At 41.8% G+C, this 18,665-nt stretch overlaps 1 protein-coding gene across 1 annotated transcript; it reads right to left on the bottom strand.

Annotated features, from left to right (window-relative positions):
• Positions 1-16,965: 16,965 nt before the first annotated feature.
• LOC139545960 (uncharacterized) lies at positions 16,966-18,026 on the bottom strand. The gene has a single exon (XM_071354229.1). It carries the CDS (start codon positions 18,015-18,017, stop codon positions 17,229-17,231), a length of 789 nt encoding a protein of 262 aa, XP_071210330.1. The 5' UTR covers positions 18,018-18,026; the 3' UTR covers positions 16,966-17,228.
• Between the last annotated feature and the right edge of the window lie 639 nt (positions 18,027-18,665).

Here is an 18,665-nt window from a genome sequence, read left to right as displayed (position 1 = left end):
TGGCCCTATCTGATCAAAGACTACAGTACGAAGATAGGCAGAAACTTCCCGCTTTGAGGATAACAAAGTGCCACCGACAAGTCCAGCTACCAAGGACTGTGGGGTCTCCTTCTCTGTGGCCAACGTGAGTAAGACATTTAAACGCGTTAACCCTCGCAAGGCATGCGCAGACCAGCTGGCTGGTGTGTTTACGAACATATTCAATCTCTCACTATCCCAGTCTGTTGTCCCCACATGCATCAAGAAACCACAATTGTTCCTGTATCCAAGAATGCAAACTGAACTAAATGACTATCTCCACGTAGCACTCACTTCTGTCATCATGAAGTGCTTTGAGAGACTAGTTAAGGATCATATCACCTCCACCTTACCTGTCACCCTAGACCCACTTAAATTTGTTTACAGTCCCAAAAGGTCCACAGACAATGCAATCGCCGTCACACTACCCTATCCCATCTGGACAAAAGGAATACCTATGTAAGAATGCTGTTCATTGACTACAGCTCAGCATTCAACACCATAGTACCCTCCAAGCTCATCATTAAGCTTGAGGCCTTAGGTCTGAACTCTGCCCTGTGCAATTGAGTCCTGGACTTCCTGACGGGCCGCCCCCAAGTGGTGAAGGTAGGAAACAACACCTCCACTTCGCTGATCCTCAACACTGGGGCCCCACAAGGGTATGTGCTCAGCCCCCCCTGTACTCCCTGTTCGCCCATGACTGCGTGGCCAAATAAGAAATCCATGACTACTGTTGATGGGGGTCATCTAATTTTGGAAACTTAATCATCAAGTTTGCAGACGACACAACAGTAGTAGGCTTGATTACCAACAACGATGAGACAGCCTACAGGAAGGAGGTGAGGGCTCTGGGAGTCTGGTGTCAAGAAAATAATCTCTCACTCAACGTCAACAAAACAAATGAGATGATCGTGGACATCAGAAAACAGTATATCACTGACAAACCGAAATGGTCCATCCACACAGACAGTGTAGTGAAGAAGTCGCAACAGCGCCTCTTCAACCTCAGGAGGCTGAAGAAATTTGACTCGTCACCTAAAACCCACAAACTTTTACAGATGCATAATTGAGAGCATCCTGTCGGGCTGCATCCCCGCCTGGTACGGCAACTGCACCGCCCACAATCGCAGGGCTCTCCAGATGGTGGTGCTGTCTGCACAACGCATCGCCGGAGGCAAACTACCTGCCCCCTAGGACACCTACAGCACCCAATATCACAGGAAGGCCAAAAGATCATCAAGGACAACAACTACCCGACCCACTGCCTGTTCACCCCGCTATCATCCAGAAGGCGAGGTCAATACAGGTGCATCGAAGCTGGGACTGAGAGACTGAAAAACAGCTTCTATCTCAAGGCCATCAGACTGTTAAACAGCCACCACTAACATTTAGTGGCTGCTGCCAACATACTGACTCAACTCCAGCCACTTTAATAATGGGAATTTATGGAAATATATGTAAAAATGTATCACTAGCCACTTTAAACAATGCCACTTAATATAATGTTTACATACCCTACATTACTCATCTCATATGTATATGTATATACTGTACTCTATATAATCTACTGCATCTTGCCATCTTTATGTAATACATGTATCACTAGCCACTTTAAACTATGCCACTTTATGTTTATATACCCTACATTACTCATCTCATATGTATATACTGTTCTCTATACCATCTACTGCATCTTGCCTATGCCGTTCTGTACCATCACTCATTCATATATCTTTATGTACATATTCTTTATCCCTTTACACTTGTGTGTATAAGGTAGTAGTTGTGGAATTGTTAGGTTAGATTACTCGTTGGTTATTACTGCATTGTCGGAACTAGAAGCACAAGCATTTCGCTACACTCGCATTAACATCTGCTAACCATGTGTATGTGACAAATAAAATTTGATTTGATTTATCCTCTGTGATTCACGTTCCATTCCTGCGGTACAATTGACAACCATGGCCATGAACGCCAAAAAAACAACCTTACTAAATGAAGCACATGCTATTCCTGTCCCTCAATTCAATGGGATTTATTGGAATGGGAAACATATGATTACATTGCCAAACAAGTGAAATAGATAATAAACAAAAGATAATGTGCTCTGTGCTCACTCTCTATTGGCCTCAAGCCTACTCACAGGGATCCTCTTCGGATCCCTCACCCTGGACCCATCTTCATTTGTTACTCTCTTCACTGCCTCAGCATATAATACCTTCTGCACTACTCTGATCCTGGCAACCTCAACCTGCCTTTCACTCTACGGACACCTCTGCTCTCCAAAACCATGGGTACCCTTACAGGTTACACGCACAGCTTTTTCCACCGACACTAAACGTTCCTTTGTCATGTCCTCCTGCACACTTCTCACATTAAGGAATCTCCCTCCCACACTGCTGCGATTGATGACACATTTATAACAAAGATTTTAACTAAACCAAGATAGACCACAGCATGTCGTTTCAACAAATTAGTCATAGTGGGCAGAACAAGCAAGGTGGGCAGAGCCAAGCACGAGCTAGCAAAATCCTATTGGCGCCTTCTAGCGTACATCTGTATATTCCATTTGGGAACGCTTCCTCTGAAGTGAGCGTGTGCAATAACTCAATTTGCCTTTGCACTCCAGCTAAACAACGCGATTTTTACAAACTTTCGCAAAGGGTTAAGGCTACAAAACGTAATCCACTCTGTTCATAAGATATTTTAGTTTTGGGAACGGAAAATTGTATTGGGATCAAATGTTTCATCGATGAGAAAATGTTCAGAATGTCGGCCATCTAGTTCCATCTTCTCCCACTGCGGACCAGTGGGCTTCCTTTCACTAATGCGTCACATTTATACATCCAGTGAAATATCTGTCTCATTGTTCTATTAGACCAGATGCTTTTCAACTTTCTGTGGAGAAACCATACCCATTACATTAGGAAAACTGTTGTAATGAACACTTATGAGAATGGTGGACTGAATTTTCTGGACTTTACTACTTTAAATAATACTTTTAAGATCAATTGGATAAAACAATTCCGAAGAAGACCCACTTCTATCTGGAATTTTATTCCTCATCATGTCTTCTCTACCGTTGGTGGCCTTAACTTCATGTTGTTGTGCAATTATAATATTGACAAAATTCCAGTGAAACTTTCTGCTTTTCATCGGCAGGTTTTCTTGTCATGGTCCTTAATTTATAAACACAATTTTTCAGCAGGATGTTGTATCTATCTATACCTTATGTCATGCCTTATTGGAATGGATTTATTGATAATATCTATTGGGGAAAAGTTTGGATGTTGCCACACACATACCTACTTGTTAACAAAATGAAGGAAGTTTCCTTTAAAATTATTCATAAATATTATCCTGCCAACCACTATATGAAGAAGTTTAAGGAAAACAACTCAAATTGTTCCTTTTGTAATGACCACCCAGAAACAGTGTTGCATCTTTTTTGGCATTGTATACATGTAAGAAAAATGTGTCAAGACATCAGTAGATTTATAATTGAACACATTTATGAAGATTTTACACTATTGTGGAGAGATGTACTGCTTGGATTCTTTACATACGATAAAAATAAGCTGAAACATTATGTAATTAATTTCATTATTCTTTTGGCCAAATTTCATATACACAAATGTAAATTTACTAACAAAAAAACTAATTTTCTTACCCTACAAAAAGAAATTGAACTGTATTTTAAGACTGTTAAATACTCTACTAACAAAAAAGCTGTTAGAATTGTAAGTGTATGTATGTCCCTTAAAAACTTATTGTCAATAGGGGGGCGCTATTTTCACTTTGGAAAAAATCGTGCCCAATTTAAACGGCCTCGTACTCTTTTCTAGATCATACAATATGCATATTATTATTACTATTGGATAGAAAACACTCAAGTTTCTAAAACTGTTTGAATTATATCTGTGAGTAAAACAGAACTCATTTTGCAGCAAACTTCCAGACAGGAAGTGAAAAATCTGAAAACGAGGCTCTGTTTCAGGGCCTGCCTATTCAATTGCCTTATATTTATCGATATGCATGCACTTCATACGCCTTCCACTAGATGTCAACAGGCAGTGGAAGGTGGAATGGGGTGTCTAGCTTGATCTGAGGTCGAACAAGAGCTTTTGGAATGGCAGGTCAGGAATTTCCTTTCTCTACCTAGGCGTGTGAAGCACCTCCATATTGTCTTCTGATAAGCGTTCGGTATACACGGCTAATATCTCCGGCTCTGATTTTATTTGATACATGTGATAATAACATCGTAAAGTATGTTTTTTCAACCGAGTTTTATCAGATTATTCAACGTTTATTGGGACTTTTGGAGTTTTCCGTTCTTTGCGTCGAGAGAAGATGGGAACATCATCAACATTGGCTAGCATTGTGGCGCGAATTCGACAGGAGAAAAGGACATTCTAAAACCAAACAATGATTTATTCTGGACCAAGGACTCCTTGTACAAGATTCTGATGGAAGCTCAGCAAAAGTAAGAACAATTTATGATGTTATTTCGTATTTCTGTGGAAAATGTTATTTCTATTCTCCGCCGTTTTGGCGGGCGCTGTCTCGCAATAACGCAAGCTGTTTGTTATGGTAAAGTTATTTTTTTTAATCTAACACGGCGGTTGCATTAAGAACCAGTGTATCTTTCATTTGCTGTACAACATGTATTTTTTAGTAAAGTTTATGATGAGTTCTTTGGTCAGATTAGGTGAGTGTCCCAAATAGCTCCTGACATTCTGGGGAAATGTTGCTACATTTTCACAATGTATAACCACGGTTTGCAGCTCTAAATATGCACATTTTCGAACAAAACATAAGTGTATTGTATAACCTGATGTTATAAGACTGTCATCTGATGAAGTTGTTCAAGGTTAGTGATAAATTTTATATCTTTTGCTGGTTTTTGCGAATGCTATCTATGCGGTGAATAAATGCGTTTGTGTGTTTGGCTATTGTGGTAAGCTAATATAATGTTATATTGTGTTTTCGCTGTAAAACACTTAAAAAATCTGAAATATTGGCTGGATTCACAAGATGTTTATCTTTCATTTGCTGTACACCATGTATTTTTCATAAATGTTTTATGATGAGTATTTAGGTATTTCACGTTGCTCTCTGTAATTATTCTGGCTGCTTTGGTGATATTTTTGATGGTAGCTGCAATGTAAAACTATGATTTATACCTCAAATATGCACATTTTTGAACAAAACATAAATTTATTGTATAACATGTTATAAGACTGTCATCTGATGAAGTTGTTTCTTGGTTAGTGACTAATTATATCTCTATTTGGTCGGTTTTGTGATAGCTACCTATGCGGTAGAAACATGGTGAAAATATGCGGTTGAGTCTTTGGCTATTGTGGTTAGCTAATAGAAATACATATTGTGTTTTCGCTGTAAAACATTTTAAAAATCGGAAATGATGGCTGGATTCACAAGATGTTTATCTTTCATTTGCTGTATTGGACTTGTGATTTCATTAAAATTATATTATATGATATCCCTGTCCCGTTAGGCTAGGCTATGCTAGTCAGCTTTTTTGATGAGGAGGATCCCGGATCCGGGAGAGAAGTGGTATTAAGGTCCTTGTGTAATTGTAATGTGATATTGTACCCCCTAGCTCGATTGTCCATTATATATAATCTATATATACTTGTGTTCCCTTATGTACTTTCTGTATTGATTTGTTGTTAATTTAAAAAAAAAAAGTTCTTTTTTAAATACAATTGTTCTATCTGTGCTTAAAACATGGCGCAGGTTATGAAAAGGTGTGCGTCCCTTTTTCTCAGAAGAACGTCATTGACACTGGAGATTAAAACATTATGCCCTTATCACAAAAGGGTAATGTACTTCACTACCTATAATTCACAGGTCTAATTTACCCGAAATGTACTGTAAATGTAGTATGAACGCTAAACCTAGCTAGCAAAAGTAGCTAGGGCACAGTTGTAGCTAAAGTTCTCCAGTGCTAGCTAACTATAGTACTGTTGACTAACACCATTCCGTACACATTTGCGCAACCGCAGCATTCAAACGAGGCTGCAGTGAAAACTAATGGAACTGTGTTGGCATCAAAATCCTGAGGTGTGGACTACGTTTCTATTCAAGCGTTGATTTATTTACATGTTAATGGCCGGATAGTATTGGAGAAAAGTTGAAACCGGACTCCTCTGTTTTACGTTAAATTGTGACGTGCCATGACGTAACGTACGGCACACATATTGCAACTCGTTCTGTGTCGTACAGCCTCTCTCCACCAGGTGCAGCGCTTCTCTCGCAGATTAAAAACAATAAAGGGACATGGTAAGGGGGATACCTAGTCAATTGTACAACTGAATGCGTTCATTTTTTTTGCGTCATCACTGCAAACCATCATGATTCTCAAAAGCCACTGTTTACTTCTGAAGATAACTAGCGACGCCCTAAAAACCCGATTCAACTTCGACACAAACCTTCGAATAGGTATGTACTGACACGTAAATAAAACTATTTTTAAAGAGATAAAATAATATTTTAGAGGTGATAAATTGGACAGATCGGGGGGGGGGGGAAGCCGTTTCCCCACACGGCATATCTCCCCCGTTCCCTATCACGCAGTAGGTTTCGCTTCCCAATCCGCCATTTTTAAAAAGACCCGACAGAGCGTTAATCATGCAGAGACGGTCAGCATGAAGGTCTCGTCAATGATTTTGCTGGAAAGGGGAGAAAATGTGCTTTAGAATGGTATTCATATTACAGTTGACCTGGAAGTATTACGTTTTTTGGGCGCTAAAATAAGGTAACTTGTACGTTACAGCGCGATGTACAAAAAGTGAGTTAGCTAACAAGAAGTTGCTTCATCTTCACTGGCTGCTATATATTTGATCCTTATGCCATACTGCTACGAATAGCTTTTGTCCCCATATGTATGCTTTTTTTCCATGTCTTGAATGTCCCTTTCCTTATATTGTGTATTTTCTGTGCCATTCGCAGGTAGTGGACCACTATGAGAACCCAAGAAATGTGGGTTCCTAACATGTTGACCAGACCGGACACGTCGTGTGCGCGAGTGTCGCAAAATAAATTTAGAAATCCATGTTATTCACTTATTACACCCACACTGCTCGCGAGTGCCAAGGGCTAAAATAGAAGTCATTCGCTGAAAGTCCTGCCTCTCCCATCTTCTCATTGGTTTAAAGAAGCAGGTACCCACGTGCCATCTCCTCATTGGTTATACCCACATGGGTGATTGAAAGACGAACTTTGTTGCCGTGGTAATACAATGAAAGTTTAGATGCGATCACCATATAAGCCTGGTAGGAGGAGAGATGACTAGAAACGATTCGGTTGGCCGTTTTGTGTGTGGATTAATTGTCGGAGTAGAGGTCCTTGTGCATTTCAGGTAAAATAACAACTCAATGTTTATATTCCAGGACAAATTAGCTAGCAACAGCAAGCTAGCTAAATAGGACAAATTAAAGTTAGCTAGCAAGTGCAAGCTTGCAATCAGAGTCTTTCTGGGTAAGTCTAAGAGCTTTGCACACCTGGATTGTACAATATTGGCACATTTTTTAAGAACTTTCAAGTTGGTTGATCATTGCTGGAGAGCCATTTTCAAGCCAATTCTAAGTGAAAACTACCTATGCCACTCGGGAATATTCAATGTCATCTTGGTAAGCAACTCCAGTGTACATTTGGCCTTGTGTTTTAGGTTGTCCTGCTGAAAGATGCATTTGACTCCCAATGTCTGTTGGAAAGGAAACTGAACCATATTTTGCCTGTGCTTAGCTCTATTCTTTTTGTCCTTGCTGATAACCATACCCATAACATGATGCAGGCACCACCATGCTTGAAATTATGAAGTGGTACTCCGTGATGTTGTATTCAGCACATAGTTAATTTCTTTGCAAACATGATGCATGTTTGGAATATTTTTTTATTTTGTACAGGCCTCCTTTTCACGCTGTCATTTAGGTTAGTGTTGTTGATCCATCCTCAGTGTTTCTCCTATCATAGCCTTTAAAGTCTCCATTGGTCTCATGGTGAAATCCCTGAGTGGTTTCCTTCCTCTCTGGCAACAGAGTTAGGAAGGACGCCTGTATCTTTGTAGTGACTGGGTGTATTTTATACACCATCCAAAGTGTAATTGAATAACTAAACCATGCTCAAAGGGATATTCCATGTCTGTTTTATTTTATTTTGACCCATCTACCAATATGTACCCTTTAAGGCATTGGAAAAACCTCCCTGGTCTTTGTTGTTGAATCTGTGTTTGAAATTCACTGCTCAACTGAGGGACCTTACAATTCTGTGTGTGGGGTACAGAGATAAGGTAGTCATTCAAAAATCATGTTGCACACAGTGAGTCCATGCAACTTAACATTTTTACTTCTGAACCTTAGGCTTGAATACTTAGACTCAAGACATTTCAGCTTTTTATTTATTCATAAATGTTTAAAAACAATTCCACTTTGACCGTATGGGGTGACACCTCAATTTAATCCATTTGAAATACAGGCTGTAACAATGTGTAAATACTTTGTTTCTGAAGCCACTGTATATCCCAGATGTTGGCAAATTATTTTCATTAAAAGTAAATATGTGCAGGATTTTATTTTACCTGGGGTGACATTTTATTGCTCCCTCTGTTATTCATCTCCATTTAGTACTTGCAGAGGATGCTATAAAGGCAGCCTTGGCAGACTACAGGGTCAAACAGAAGGAATACGAGGCGGCAGCAAAACTCATCCCTGTTCTTCCCAATCGCCTTGCTCTGACATCCTAACCACCTTTGAGGCCTGCATCACACAGGTGAACAGTCATGGCCAAGTTCGCCAATGTGTAATTGATTCTTTCAGTTAAAACCATATCAGAACTGCTGGAGAGTGATTACTGTTAAGTTATGGTTTAAGAATTGTTTGTTTGCCGTTATGTATGGCAATTCTCAAATGATAATCCTAAATGTTGAAATGGAATAAAACAATCCTATTTTGTATTTACAACTCCCAAGAAAGGCATTTTAAACTTAGACTACATTTTTGATGTACATTACCAAAAATCTCATCATGTTTTGTTTAGTTGGCTCTAAAGACAGCATCATGGTTCCTGGGGGAAGTTACAACTAGACAATTGAGGTAGTTACATTTCAGTAATTGAACTGATAGTACCATTGCACAAAAATATAAATACTGATCTTTGTCACTCTGGGGTACACATTGTCCCTACTGTTGATCTCAAATCACAGCAAGTGTGATTCATCCATCTGTGTTGCAGTTAACATTTTAATAAGATTATTTAATACATTTTACTCTCATGATTGCTGAAATGGGGCCACCCTCTGGTTATGCACAAGGATCTTTTTCAGGATCAGCAGCACTGCTAGCATGAGAAGACCCACCAGCACACACAACACAGCCAACAGGCCTATAACTGCTGATAAGCCCTGTTGAGTGAGGGTTCTTGGAGTGGGCGCAGGTAAGGAGCTAGCCTTGTTTGTGGAACTTGTTGCCTCTACAGCGCTTGAATTACCAGGAGGGTATCGGCCTGTAGAATTGTCTAAACACCTGGGCTCCTCAATTGGTAAAGAAGTGGTGGAAGGATCCTTGGGTGGGGCTACAGATGGTGTTGAATTCAGAAACAAGCAGTCTTCATAGCTTAGATCCTGTAAAGTGTAGTGGTCAGAAAGAAGCCGAGACAGAGCAGTATCTTGGTGATGATAAGGTGCTTGAGTGGGGCTCTCTGCATTGTGAAATGTTCCCTTCAACGCTTGCTTTGATGAACCAGAGATACTTCCAAAATCTCTGGTTTTGATGGGTGAGTATAGAAAACCAGGCACAAGGGTTTTCACTGTGAAGGTACCGAGCTGTCTCTCTGGCTTGGTGGTGAAACTAAGGTGAGAGACTTTCTCATTAGGCTTTAGGACCCGTGGACAGATAGCCATAACAGATAGGGTTAGGAGCATGTGATGTGCAAGGTGTGTTGGTTCGGCACACACCAGGTCAGTGGCCATCTTCAGCCTTCCACTCAGTAGCCACTGGTACAGGTACAGGATGTCACACTCACACACCCACAGGTTGTTGGCCAGCTCCACAGAACGGAGACTTGGCAGCCTGTCAAAGGCGCTCTCTGGCACTGAGCGCAGGCAGTTGCTGTTGATCTTAAGGACCTGCAAGTTGACCAGTGCATTCAGCGAGGGGAGGTCCAGGGCAGAAATGCAGTTAGCTGACAGGTCTAAGTGGGTGAGGGAGGCTGGCAGGTTCAGAGGCAGGCTGGTTAGTTGGTTCCCTTTCAGAGTCAGAACCTGCAGCCTCCCCAGGCCCAGCAGAGCCCCTGGCTGGATGGCACGGATGCGGTTGTCCTCCAGGTCTAAGCGGGTGAGGTTGCCCAACTGGCGCAGGGCCCCGGTGGTGATGTAGGTGATGCGGTTCTTCTGCAGCTGCAGGGTCTCCAGGCTGGGGGGCAGGCCCCGGGGGAAGTGAGCCAGTTGGTTGTGGCTGAGGCTGAGCTCCTGCAAGTTAGAGAAGGGCCGGAGTAGGTGGTCCACATTACAGAGCTGGTTCCGGGCCACAGAGAGGACAGATGTGTTGAGAGGGACGGAGACCGGCAAGGACCTCAGGCCCAGGGACTCACAGAGGACCAGCAGCCCAGGGTGAGGACAGCAGCAGCCTCCTGGACAGGGGGAAGTCACAAGGCAGGCCAGTGGAGACACACAGAGAAACAGTAGGAGACCATAGAGGCACCACAGCATGGCTCACTTGGAGGAAGAGGAAGGAGAAAGGACAAGGCAACATTAGACATGGAGATAGGTAGATTGCAGCTTGTGCCTAGCTACTAATGACTAACTAATCAGGATAAAAACTACAGCAGCATGCAAGGCATTTAGTATCAGACAACTGTGTGTTTCTGATACCGAAGGCAGTTTGAGGCTGATGTCCATTTGGATGGATATAATAAGGAAGGGGAGTCACTCAGACTATTCAGAGCTGTTATTCCATTGATTGCATATGAAGCTTGGATGTTTTAAAAGATAAAACCATGCTGATATAGTGAATCCAATGTGTTCATGAAAAAACAGCCATCATTGTAAATCACAAAGTAATTGGCATACATTTTTATACACAACCTGCAACTACTACTGTACCATTCTGCCAAGGCTCTGTTTCATCCGCTTATCCCAAGAAGTTGACTATGATGCACTGTGTGACTGACTCTCCAGAAACCAGTCTGAGAATTCCAAGCAGCTGCCCATCAAAGTATAATGAACCCTTAAGGTGCTCTGTTACCTGTTTTGTATCCTCTTCATCTTCCAAATGAATTCAATGTTCCCATTCCTTTAAGGGCAGATAGACAACACTGAAGTCTCAAAATAGAAACACAGCAATAGTCTCTTTCAGGAGCAGACCTCCCTCTGGTAGCGTCTTCTCTACGGTTATCTTCCAGGTCATATGGCATCCTGTCACACTGCGAAGTACGACTAAATGAAGCCAAGCCAGTGTTATTGACAGCCCGAGACACTTTGGGTGGTCCTGTCCTGTGGCTGTGTGCCGTCTGTTCTCCAGGTGGGAAGAGTTAGAGTGCAGGGGTAGTATTATTCCAGAATTATTTAGCACATTGTTGACAAAAGAGCAGGGAATCAGATCCTGGTGCGAGGCTCCTTCAGGGCTCACCTTTCAGGCACGACAAGGCTTCACTTGCTTTTGGGCTGTTCTGCCTTCATCTTTGATGTTTGTTCTTAACGTGACTCTGAATAACTGGCCTTCTGCCATGGGATCAAACTTCGTTTTCACTTTGAAAACAAATTGGTATTTATGATATACATTCCTCTCCTTTCTGTGAAAAAGAGCAATAGGATATTTTATAATTAATCAAACAAGATGGCAATCAATACTTAATTTTTTCTGTATCGGATATTGCAATTATTTCCGCACCGTTATTTATAGGCATTTTTTAGTAAGGCATCAGTTTTTTAGGGTCTGGTTTTAATTGTTTCTGGCAACAAACATGCTGCATCCTCTCACAATACTTACAATGTTTGCAGCAGTTGCATGCCATTTAATCAATAGCTTACATTTTCTTTTCAGGAAATAGGCCAATCTTTACATATCCCTGATACAAAATCAGATAAGTGATTTATCTTCAAGTAACCTGACTTGATATGGGCATGTGGACAAATCAGTGTGTCTTGTTTTCAAATACACTCATGTCCAGTTTCAGAGCAAAGTACTTCATGTAGTTGGATTGACAGCTGTTGAAATATTGATCGCATCTTGTAAGGAAGCCAGGGGGCAAGACAAAGGAGCTCTCTCGTCATCTCAAGGCTCTGGTGCCTTTCACTGGCTTTGTGTTTGGGCATGACATTACATAGTGGTGCCAGCCTCCTGTCCCTGGCCAATCAGGTGACATTACAGCCATATTTCCCCCTGTAATGTGTGAGTGGGCAGAGTATTTCAAAGTTTGTCACAAAAATATGTATTATAGCTTATATAATATGAACCTAAAAATACAACTGTAGCCACGTCTGTCAACGCAGACAAAGTACATGCAGTAGTATGCATGTCACTATAATTGTCCTTAGGCCTGTTCTCAAATGTAGAAAAAGAAAAAGAAGCCTAACAAACCAGACATCTTTTCTTCAAACATAGGCTACTGAAGTTATTCTTGGGTAGAAATAGATGAAAATGAGGGGCTCCAAAGTAGTATCAAAAGTTTACACACCCTGTGGCCCAATTGGCAGCACTACCATTCAGGCATGGTCAAACTCCACATTGAAATTTGTTGTGAAAATTGTGAAATCTCTTCCTCATACTCAGACTTATGCACTTACAATTTCAATAAAAACAAATATATCAACAAAACCTCTTTATTGAAGCTGAACAAAAATTAAATAAGAAAACTACCACAATCTACAGCAGAGCTGTAAAACAATCCATAAAGGGATTCAGGAGAATCTTTGGATTTTACTTGACTTTAGAATTAAATAAGTACCAGTATTAATAAAAAGTTAGTATGCACTGATCTTAAACCACACTCAAACATGCAAATCACACACGTTTTGTTGTTTAAAAGAAATTGATTACAAAAAAGCTGCTCTACCCATATAGCATAAATCACCCACTGTGACATGTATGAAAATGCATGTAATTTCAAAATATCTAAGTCCACTCAAAAAATTCTCATCAATTGAGTAGAGTTAGTAGAGAATTATGCTTGGCTTTCTCTTCACAGATGCCAACTTTCTTTTCTCTGTGTGATCTAAATGTAACAGCATAAAATAAAGGAAACACCAACACAAGGCGTCTTAATAGAGCCACCAGAACAGCTTCAATGCACCTTGGCATAGATTCTACATGTGTCTGGAATGCGACACCATTTATCCACGAGACATTCCATAATTTGCTGTTTTGTTGATGGTGGTGGAAAACGCTGTCTCAGGCGACGCTCCAGAATCTCCCATAAGTGTAAAACTGGGTTGCGATCTGGTGACTGAGACGGCCATAGCACATGGTCTACAACGTTTTCATGCTCATCAAATCATTTAGTGACCACCTGTGGATGGGAGCATGGTCATCCTGGAAGAGACCACTCCCATCAGGATAGAACTGATTCACCATTGGTTGAAGGTGATCACTCAGAATGGCTGTGTATTTATTGCCCTCTAAGGGGTTGAGTGGACCTAAACCATGCCAGGAAAATGCACCCCACACCATAACAGAGCCTTCATTTACTCAAGTGTTTCCTTTATTTTGGCATTTACCTCTACATCTCTTTAGTAAAGCTAAACTGAGCAGTACAATTTCCCAACGGTAATAACATGCAAACATCCTATAAATACTGTCTTTGTATAATGTCTTGATATGTCTTCTTTTTTTTTACTATCAACAACTGATTAACCAATCTCATTTCACAATGACCCTTTTATACATCAAGAGAAGTATAGGAAGAATCATTTATACAGTACACCTACTCATTCCAGGTTTTTAGTTTTTTTTACTATTTTCTACAAAGATGAATAATAGTTTAGACACCAAAACTATGAAATAACATATTAAATCATGTAGTAACCAAAAAAGTTTTAAAATCAAAATATATTTTACATTTGAGATTCTTAAAAGTAGCCACTATTTGCCATGATGACAGCTTTGCACACTCTTGGCATTCTCTCAACCAGCTTCATGAGGTAGACACCTGGAATGCATTTCAATTAAAAGGTGTGCCTTGTTAAAAGTTAATTTGTTGAATTTCATTCCTTCTTAATGTATTTGAGCCAATCAGTTGTGTTGTGACAAGGTAGGGGCGGTATACAGAAGATAGCCCTATTTGGTAAAAGACCAAGTCCATATTATGGCAAGAACAGAGAAACGACAGTCCATCATTACTTTAAGACAAAGGTCAGTCAATCCTGGAAAATTTCAAGAACGTTGAAAGTTTCTTCAAGTGCAGTTGCAAAAACCAAGCGCTATGATGAAACTGGCTCTCATGAGGACCGCCACAGGAAAGTAAGACCCAGAGTTAACTCTAATGTAAATGACTTAAATGTAAATGTAATGAACATATCCACTGCCTCAGAGTTACCATTCTCAGAAGTTGCAGCCCAAATAAATGCTTCACAGAGTTCAAGTAACAGACACATCTTAACATCAACTGTTCAGAGGAGACTGCGTGAAATCAGGCCTTCAGGGTTGAATTGCTGTAAAGAAACCACTACTAAAGGACACCAATAAGAAGGAGAGACTTGCTTGGGCAAAGAAACACGAGCAATGGACATTAGATCTGTCCTTTGGTCTGATGAGTCCAAATTTGAGATGTTTGGTTCCAACCGTCGTGTCTTTGTGAGACGCAGAGTAAGTGAACGGATAATCTCCACATGTGTAGTTCCCACCGTGAAACACGGGGGAGGTGTGATGGTGCTTTGCTGGTGACACTGTCAGTGATTTATTTAGAATTCAAATATTGGTTTGCGCGTAGTGGGACTATCATTTGTTTTTAAACATGACAATGACCCAACACACAGGCTGTGTAAGGGCTATTTGACCAAGAAGGAGAGTGATGGAGTGCTGCATCAGATGACATGGCCTCCACAATCACCCGACCTCATCCCAATTGAGATGGTTTGGGATGAGAGTGAAGGAAAAGCAGCCAACAAGTGCTCAGCATGTGGGAACTCCTTCAAGACTGTTGGAAAAGTCATCCAGGTGAAACTGAAGAGAGAATGCCAAGAGTATGCAAAGCTGTCGTCAAATCATAAGGTGGCAACTTTGAAGAATCTAAAATATGTCTTTACTATAATTCTACAATGTAAAAAATAGTAAAAATATAGAACAACCCTTGAATGAGTAGTTATGTCCAAACTTTTGACTGGTACTGTATATACATATGACATGATATGGCATATACTGTATATACAGTGGGGAGAACAAGTATTTGATACACTGCCGATTTTGCAGGTTTTCCTACTTACAAAGCATGTAGAGGTCTGTCATTTTTATCATAGGTACACTTCAACTGTGAGAGACGGAATCTAAAACAAAAATCCAGAAAATCACATTGTATGATTTTTAAGTAATTAATTTGCATTTTATTGCATGACATAAGTATTTGATCACCTACCAACCAGTAAGAATTCCGGCTCTCACAGACCTGTTAGTTTTTCTTTAAGAAGCCCTCCTGTTCTCCACTCATTACCTGTATTAACTGCACCTGTTTGAACTCGTTACCTGTATAAAAGACACCTGTCCACACACTCAATCAAACAGACTCCAACCTCTCCACAATGGCCAAGACCAGAGAGCTGTGTAAGGACATCAGGGATAAATTGTAGACCTGTACAAGGCTGGGATGGGCTACAGGACAATAGCCAAGCAGCTTGGTGAGAAGGCAACAACTGTTGGCACAATTATTAGAAAATGGAAGAAGTTCAAGATGACGGTCAATCACCCTCGGTCTGGGGCTCCATGCAAGATCTCACCTCGTGGGGCATCAATGATCATGAGGAATGTGAGGGATCAGCCCAGAACTACACGGCAGGACCTGGTCAATGACCTGAAGAGAGCTGGGACCACAGTCTCAAAGAAAACCATTAGTAACACACTACGCCGTCATGGATTAAAATCCTGCAGCGCACGCAAGGTCCCCCTGCTCAAGCCAGCGCATGTCCAGGCCCGTCTGAAGTTTGCCAATGACCATCTGGATGATCCAGAGGAGGAATGGGAGAAGGTCATGTGGTCTGATGAGACAAAAATAGAGCTTTTTGCTCTAAACTCCACTCGCCGTGTTTGGAGGAATAGAAGGATGAGTACAACCCCAAGAACACCATCCCAACCGTGAAGCATGGAGGTGGAAACATCATTCTTTGGGGATGCTTTTCTGCAAAGGGGACAGGACGACTGCACCGTATTGAAGGGAGGATGGATGGGGCCATGTATCGCGAGATCTTGACCAACAACCTCCTTCCCTCAGTAAGAGCATTGAAGATGGGTCGTGGCTGGGTCTTCCAGCATGACAACGACCCGAAACACACAGCCAGGGCAACTAAGGAGTGGCTCCGTAAGAAGCATCTCAAGGTCCTGGAGTGGCCTAGCCAGTCTCCAGACCTGAACCCAATAGAAAATCTTTGGAGGGAGCCGAAAGTCCGTATTGCCCAGCGACAGCCCCGAAACCTGAAGGATCTGGAGAAGGTCTGTATGGAGGAGTGGGCCAAAATCCCTGCTGCAGTGTGTGCAAACCTGGTCAAGAACTACAGGAAACGTATGATCTCTGTAATTGCAAACTAAGGTTTCTGTACCAAATATTCAGTTCTGCTTTTCTGATATATCAAATACTTATGTCATGCAATAAAATGCAAATTAATTAATTAAAAATCATACAATGTGATTTTCTGGATTTTTGTTTTAGATTCCTTCTCTCACAGTTGAAGTGTACCTATGATAAAAATTACAGACCTCTACATGCTTTGTAAGTAGGAAAACCTGCAAAATTGTCAGTGTATCAAATACTTGTTCTCCCCACTGTATATATATATATTTTGGCAGTCAGAGCTGAAATTCCTTCTGTTTTAAGGCCTTTGTATGCTAACTAGACCCATTTATATCTGTATGCTAAAGGTACCGACAGAGTCAGATTCCACAGACAAGTTTGGCACACAGCAGCTGACGTACCCAGGGAGTTCCCTCTGCACAAGAAAAGGCTTCTCCTTTTTTGCTAGTTTGCATGGTTGGAGCCCCAACCTATACTTAGTGGTTGGCCTTCCGCAGGTGGCAGGTGCAGACCATGGGCTGGCTGGTGCTGGAGCTCTGCACCTCCTCAGCCTTCTGGCCTTTGTGCTTAGGCTCCACTCTGCGCGTTACCTCCTCTACCTCCCTCACTTTCTGGACCTCCTTCGGTTTGGGCTCCTTACCCACCTTTTCCCCCACCAGTGCGGTGGAAGGGGTGCGCAGATTCTTGGGGGTTCCCTGGATCTGGACCCTCCTGGCAGAATCAGGCCCGCCATAGACCCTACTCTGGACCTCACTGGAGGGTTCGACTCCACCAACTGTGTCGCCCATATATTTCCTGGGTGGATTGGCAGGGGGTTTGTAGGCCTCCATCTTGCGCTTTTGGCTCATGGTAGCGGCACAGCAGATGATGAAGATCATGACGATGAGGAGGGAGGTGACCACAATTATGATCAACATATTATCCTGGAGGAAGTCCACCACCCGGGTGAGCATAAAGTCCTTGAGGCGGATCATGGTGATGGTGATGGTGTTGGTGATGGTGCTGACCAGGGTGGGGGCTAGGGTAGTGGTGGGGGAAACATCGACGGGGGCGACATCGACGGGTGAGACATCGACGGGTGAGACATCGACGGGGGAGAGAGTGTGGTGGGGGCCATCGACGGGGATAATGAGATCCGGCTCCCCTCCGTCACCACTGCCATCCATGGAAATTCTATAGACCAGGGGCACATGCACTGCATACCCATGGCCCCAGAGCAGAACCATGCTCACACATGCCAAGTGAAGAATCAAGTGGTTACTCATCTTTCCTTCAGAATCCTGTAAAGACAAGAGCGAGACATTCAATACAACATTTCTCAAAATTGCAGATGGTTTAGAAAATGTTTTGATGTCAAATTCATGGCTATTTGGGCTGATTTCAAGAATATAGGCTTTCATTTTCTGCATTGTTATAACAGCAGCTACTGTAGGCCTACAACATGCCTCCCCACTGAGCACAAACTGGTTAAATCTTTTATATGTTGAATTTGCTAACACTACAAGCAACAACAAAAAATAGCCTGGGCAGCACCTCCTACTAGAAAGTTGATACATCTACAGCTATCCCTTCTGTCTCCCATCCAGGGCTGCAACCTGGTCTCAGAGCATTTCGTATTATTTTGTATGTAAATTTGACACTCCATTTTGTATATGTTAGGTTTTGTATTGAGTTTCACCCCCCTTTTGCCCTCAGAACAGCCTCAATTCTTCGGGGCATGGACTCTACAAGTTGTCGAAAGCGTTCCACAGGGATGCTGGCCCATATTGACTCCAATGCTTTCCACAGATGGGTGTCCTTTGGGTGGTGGTCCATTCTTGATACACAAAGGAAAGTGTTGAGCGTGAAAAACCCAGCAGCGTTGCAATTCTTGACAAATCGGTCGGCCTGGCACCTACTACCATACCATACTT

Source organism: Salvelinus alpinus, chromosome 19, assembly GCF_045679555.1.
Source record: "Salvelinus alpinus chromosome 19, SLU_Salpinus.1, whole genome shotgun sequence".
Taxonomy (NCBI): Eukaryota; Metazoa; Chordata; class Actinopteri; order Salmoniformes; family Salmonidae; genus Salvelinus; species Salvelinus alpinus.
The sequence above is the reverse complement of the archived record's forward strand: the minus strand, read 5'-3'. Positions and strand labels throughout refer to the sequence as shown.